Below are 6,414 nucleotides of genomic sequence, written 5' to 3'. Positions count from 1 at the left end.
ACCCATTGGAGAAGAAGAATAAGAGGGTGTTTGAGAATAGTATGACATCATCAATCAATGACATGGACGATAGTTTGGAACAGCCGACGGCATGAAGAAATTTGGTGAATATTTATAGTTTGGTATATGCTGGGGATGGTTGGGAGATTGATTTTGAAACTGATAATTGTTGGGATTTGGGTAGTTAGAAGGATAATTAGAATAATTTTGGTAGCTAAAAGAGTTATTATTAGGATCTATTTAAAAACAAAAAGACGGGTAAAACAATAAACAAGAGTTTATGAAAGTTGATAGCAAATGATGAGTCTTTTTGTGTTTCCAAATTAAATGAAACAAATCTCTATTTATAGAGAGTGAAAAATGATGAATTTTGGTATAAAAATATTAAAATAATTTTTTTTTATCTCAAATAATTGGGTTGGGTAAAAAATATATGAAATCTCACCATCCAATAGAAATACAACACATTTATTTATCTAAATATTATCCTATAATTAAAAATATACCATTCAAAAGATGACATGTGGCGATCATAATCCAACATTTCAACAGAGTTAAATATTTTCAACTCAGTTGTCTCCACCTCATCTCTTTTTTTTTCAACATACCATTGCATTACTTCAACTGTTGAATCAATACAATAAAAACTGAATGTGTTTCTCTCCAGTGTTGACACCTCAGCTTTTTAGTTGAAGTAGGAGTTGACACATCAGTTAAAACAGTAAGCCAATCAAATTATAAGGATTAATACAGCTCAATATTTTTGTCCAATAATAATTTTTCTCCACTCATTTCTGTTATGGGCTCAGCCCAATTACAATAGTGTCCAAGAAAAACAGTAAAAGAATCCAAATTAACCTGTGTATCACAACAATTAAAGGACACAAGATTCTATAAAAAATAAAAGAATTAAATTTTGGATGTCATTTAAAAAAATATATACAGTGGTATGTAAATATAAATACTATTAGAAATTGAGGACAAATAAATAAAACATTTCTCGAGCTTTGTGAGCGCAACATGTCAGTATTTTTTTTTGTTTTTGTGAGAAAACTTATACATATAAGGGATATGAACCAAACTAGAGTAATCTTTCAAGCGTGATTGGAGGATAAACTCTCTTTCTGAAGCATACATAAACTAGAGTAAATTAGTTACATATTATCAAACAAAAATTATCATATGTCTATCTTATTGCTTATGCATTTACTATGTGATTCATTTTCACAGTGATGATTGCAGTGTTTTTTGGCTTGTGATAACAAAGGTTCCTTGCCTCTCAAGATTTACATATAATAGTATCAATGACAAATTAAACAATGTTTAAGATCGAAACCCCCCCCCCCCCCNAAATGTTTTAATTTAAAAAAACTAAATCATATATAACTTTTAAAGTAACTTTGACAATTAACATAATCCTTAGAAATGTTGTATACAGTTTAACATAAATATAATATTAAAATAATAACACAAAACCAAACTAAATTAAAAATATGTCTTTTACTTTGACATACGTGGACTTGTTATAAAAAAAGAATAGGTAATTTACAAAAGGAAACAAACAAATAATAACGTAACAACAACACAAACTATATAAACTTAGATAATTAAATTTGTAAACTATCAAAAATACACCACAAAATAACACTACACTAATATATATCCAATAATAATAGGAGAAAAAAACATAGCATATAGTTGAGTTAAGTCAATTATATGAGTAAATGATTGTAGTAACGAATACTACGGAGTTACAAACCATTGTAGGTTTTTTCGGTTCATTTTTTTTTTTTTTGACCGCTGGTTCATTTATATATTTTAGCATTGTGTAAACCATAATTTTCATGATTAATATAATTTCAAAAAATTAAAATTTATACAATATCAAATGTATAGAATAACAATGTATAATGCATGAGAAACAAGCATAAATTGCGCGACTGACAGGATTAATTAAATTTGTTTAACTGATAAATTAAATAAATTGGATTGTTGGAATGGATAATTTTACATTTAGCTTAGTGTGTAAAGTCTGCTATTTCTAGATATTCTGAGTTCTGACCAGTCGATTACGGTTTAGTTCAATTCATTGAGTTAAATCTAACCGATTAAATGTCTGAACCGGCTTTATTAAAAATGAAAAAAAAAAAAACAATCAATACTAATTTAACTCCGTGCAATATCTTTTCTCATCAATCTCCTCCGTCTCCACAAATCTCCTCCTCGTCAAACTCCGTGTCGTCACTAAAAATCCGAAACCAATGTCGACGGTGAGGAAAATCACTCTAAAGAGCTCCGATGGCGAAAACTTCGAAATTGACGAAGCGGTGGCGCTAGAGTCACAAACCATCAAGCATATGATTGAAGATGACTGTGCTGATAACGGTATCCCTCTCCCAAATGTCACCAGCAAGATCCTTTCCAAGGTGATTGAGTACTGCAAAAAGCATGTCGAAGCTGCTGCCAAATCCGAAACCGCCGTTTCTACTGCTGCTACTACTACCGTCGCGTCTGGTTCTAGTGATGAGGATCTGAAGACTTGGGATTCTGAGTTTATAAAAGTTGACCAGGGCACTCTCTTCGATCTCATCCTGGTTTGTCTTCGATTTATTTGTTTTTACTCGGTGGTGGTTGATTTTTTTTTTTTTTTTTTTTCATTTCTAGGGTTTCAAGATCTGGGGTTTCTGATTGAGATCTAATTTGTAGTGTTCGTGGTAGAGATTACGTTAAGGCCTGATTTGCTTAGGTTTTGAAATTTCCATTTCTGATTTGAGGTGTAATTTTAGGGTTTGTGGGAAACTAATTTGGTTTGTAGGAGACTCCAGTCTTGATTTTGTTAGATATTTTCCAAATTTTTAGATCTGAAACGGTTTTTGAGACCTTAATTGTCCATTTGAGCTACAAAACCTAACAGTTTAGGTTTTGTTGTTTAGATTAATTACCAATATCAGATTTAGTAGATTACTGTTTTCAGTATCATATCTGGTTAACTCTTTCGTCTCGTTAAAGAAAGTTTCAAGAGTTTTGCTGAAGACAACTATTTTTTAAGGTTTTGTTAAAGATCGATTTCTATTTTCTGGTTTTCTTAAGGGTTTTGAAATCTCAATTTTCAGATTTGAAGTTTGGTTTCATGGTTCGTAGGAGACGCAAATCCAGGTTTTGTTAGATATTTTCCAAATTTCATATCTGTAACGGTTTTGAGGTGTATTTTCAGGGCTCTTGGGGATACAGAACTTTTAGGTTTTATTTAAATTAATTTACCAATTTCAGTCTGAGTAGAATACTGTTTTCAGTATCTTATCTGGTTAACCCTATCTCTGTCTGATAGAGAAAATTTCAAGAGTTTTGTTAAAGACCACTTATGAGTTCTTTGCATATCTGATCAAATTAAGTCAAACATGGCAACTCTTAGACAATGGATGATCCTGATGTTCTTTGGAAACTGTTGTCATTGTTCTATTTGTGTGCACACAGTTCAGTATATATAATTTGCTTGAACCATAAAGTTTTACATATCTTATCAAATTAGCATTGAAGCATAGTGTCCAACAATGGCATATATTCTTTCATTCAAGCTCATGTTCTTTGTACTGTCTTAAACATTGGATAATATTGATTTGTTTTGGGATTTGCTTGAATTCCATCGTTGTTCTGAAAATTTCAAGCAGCTGATGAGAAAACTTGAATCTAAATTTGTTTTTCTGGTAACACCTTGTAGGCTGCTAACATGGTATGTTGTGTTCTGTTTTCATAGGAATCGTTTTCATTACTCTCTTTATGTGCACCCAATATGTTTTGATTTACTTAAACCATGAAAGAAGTTCCATTTTTATTCTGAAAGCTGGAAACATCTTAAGTTGGTTTCATTCTGACTCATTTCAGGCTGCTAACTACCTAAATATCAAGGGGTTGTTGGACTTGACCTGCCAGACAGTAGCTGATATGATTAAAGGGAAAACCCCAGATGAAATCCGCAAGACGTTCAACATTAAGAACGACTTCACGCCAGAGGAAGAAGAAGAGGTTCGTCGTGAGAATCAGTGGGCGTTTGAATGAATACAGATGAAGACCTGGTTACTGTCTCATCCTCGACCCATTGTGTCTCCCTGTCTTATCTTATGACTTTGACTATATATATCTATTCTCTTCTCTGTGTTGGTCCAGCTATGACATTGGGTCGGATATTATGCTATGAATGTTAATTAAATTGAATACTTAACTACCAAACATATGGAAGTTGTTGCCCAAAGGAGAATATTATCTTCTGTTAAATTTTTAGTCATTTTAGATAGGGAGCAACGTGCTAGTAATAAGAACCGATTGGAAAACAAGTGATAAGATTATTGTAAATAAATGCCTATACAAGCACACATAAGAACATGATAGATGATTGCGATACAAGAAAAAGAAACATAAATGTAATAATAACTTGCTGTTGGAGGCGTAGATTGAGATTCTAGCGAGCCCTTCTGCAGTCAAGTCTGACCTCATTACCATTCCCACTGATACTACTCATCTTGATCATGGATTTCACAAAAGCCCTCTCGAACTCTTCGTTGGAACTCGCGTACTTTGCCACTAGTTTCTTAGTAGAGGGCACCGCGAGAAGTGCTTCGTCGGATGAGAATAGTGACTTGCCTTGCATAAGCATCTTGTAGTATATATTGTCGAATGATGATACGGTTGCATCCATGGTCGCTCCAGCATTCTTCACCGTGTTGTGGGCTGGACATACTCCCTCTAACCTTGATGCGAACGATGGGTTTAGTGTTGGATCAACCTCCTTTTGTGTGTTGAAGTTGTGGAGCCTATTCTGGAACGATGAGCAGTGGGCGAAACCTAGCGTATGTCCCCCTGCAATTTCATTCAACATTCCCAATTTATACCACTTTACATTCAACTATATTTGGACTTTAGTTAGAAATTAATCAGTATTCCATGCACTTATTTTAAGGAATTAAACTATTCTTTGTTTCATATAGTTTATGTTACATCTTTATGGATACCTTTATACCAACTAACAAGATTATAAGATATCTTTGTAAATGTATTTTAGGTGAAGGAGAGAATGTAGAATACCAGAGAGAACAACAAGATCATGCATAGAGAGGCCTCTTTGGCCAAAATTTTGACGTAGTTGAGAGATGTTGAAAGTAGGAGCTGGTAGTTGTCTTGTTTCTATTGCCTTTGATATTCTTCCATCTTTTCTCCCTTTCGGCACTTCCCATGTAGGCCCTCCTGACTATTAACAACATCCACAATGAATATTTTAAGTGGATCATTATAATCATCATAGAAAGATAGTAATATATCTGGAATATGAGATGGAGAGAGACTTACAAGAGCGACAGCGTCTCTTGCAGCGAGTGAAAGAATGTCGGCACAAGAGACGATACCGGCACATTGCTCTTCTAATGCCTTCTTTGCATTGTCAATCACATAAAACGCATGGAGTGAGATGTTAGGAGGTCCATCTTTCTCTGCTTTGTTCTTCCCCTTGGAGTCTAATAGAACTGACCCATCACATCCCTTTATTGACAAAAAATATTCACCAACAACGTTATTTAGAGTATAAAACACATATAATATTGAAAGATAACAAGAATATGTGGTGTGTAAGTAGTTAGTACTCTGACGAAACAGTCGTGGAAATGCATCCTCAAGAGCGCAGCAGGAACTGTTTTGTCGTTTGACATGGCTTTCTTGACTGCATTGGTGACAATGTGGTCAGCTTGTGGACATGAATGGTCGTAGTAGTGAGGACTGAGTGCTTGGACGTCTAAAGAAACCACTAAGACGACAATGAGAAGGAGATTGAGGAAATGTGCATTCATTTCTGAATTATTTTCGAAAACAAATTTATCAAAATATTTCTTGCCAAATGTATTAGAGAATATGTTGGGTTGCTTATGTGTTGAAATATGGTGAACATTTTATAGGCATAGTTAAAGGAATTTAGATTTTTGGGAGATGGAGTTGTTAGTGAGATGATAAGGTTGTTAAGCAAATTAGGTCATGGAGACAAGACTCGTTTTGGTTGTGGTGGAGTTGATTCTAAGATTTAATAATTAAGATTCCTGAAAATGACACAACAAAACAAAGGAAACAAAGTTCAATACAACAAATAATATGTGTGGTACGAGAGAGTTATTGAGTAAGTAGATAGATATTAACGAATTTTTTAACGAGTTTTGCCATTTAATATTGAAAGCTCTAAACAACCAAGTAGACACGATTTGGTTGCAGTGGAGTAGAGTTGAAGCAATTGATAATTTAGATTCCAGCAAATGACAGTCCAAAACATAGAAAATAACTTGACTAGAGAAATAATTTATGTGTGGTGGTACGTGAGATATTTTTATCTACGTGAAAAACTCTAAACAACCAAGTTTGCTTTTAAACATATTCAAACTA

General features: G+C 33.6%; 2 protein-coding genes across 2 annotated transcripts; one reads left to right on the top strand and one right to left on the bottom strand.

Annotated features, from left to right (window-relative positions):
• Positions 2,152 to 4,229, top strand: LOC104771334 (SKP1-like protein 1B). The gene is made up of 2 exons (XM_010495849.1): positions 2,152 to 2,594; positions 3,883 to 4,229. Exons 1-2 carry the CDS (start codon positions 2,262 to 2,264, stop codon positions 4,054 to 4,056), a joined length of 507 nt encoding a protein of 168 aa, XP_010494151.1. The 5' UTR covers positions 2,152 to 2,261; the 3' UTR covers positions 4,057 to 4,229.
• LOC104771332 (peroxidase 64) lies at positions 4,311 to 5,937 on the bottom strand. The gene is made up of 4 exons (XM_010495848.2): positions 5,631 to 5,937; positions 5,341 to 5,529; positions 5,080 to 5,242; positions 4,311 to 4,854 (listed from the first exon to the last, which is right to left on the bottom strand). Exons 1-4 carry the CDS (start codon positions 5,832 to 5,834, stop codon positions 4,457 to 4,459), a joined length of 954 nt encoding a protein of 317 aa, XP_010494150.1. The 5' UTR covers positions 5,835 to 5,937; the 3' UTR covers positions 4,311 to 4,456.

This window comes from Camelina sativa, chromosome 20 (assembly GCF_000633955.1).
Source record: "Camelina sativa cultivar DH55 chromosome 20, Cs, whole genome shotgun sequence".
Lineage (NCBI taxonomy): Eukaryota > Viridiplantae > Streptophyta > Magnoliopsida > Brassicales > Brassicaceae > Camelina > Camelina sativa.
The sequence above is the reverse complement of the archived record's forward strand: the minus strand, read 5'-3'. Positions and strand labels throughout refer to the sequence as shown.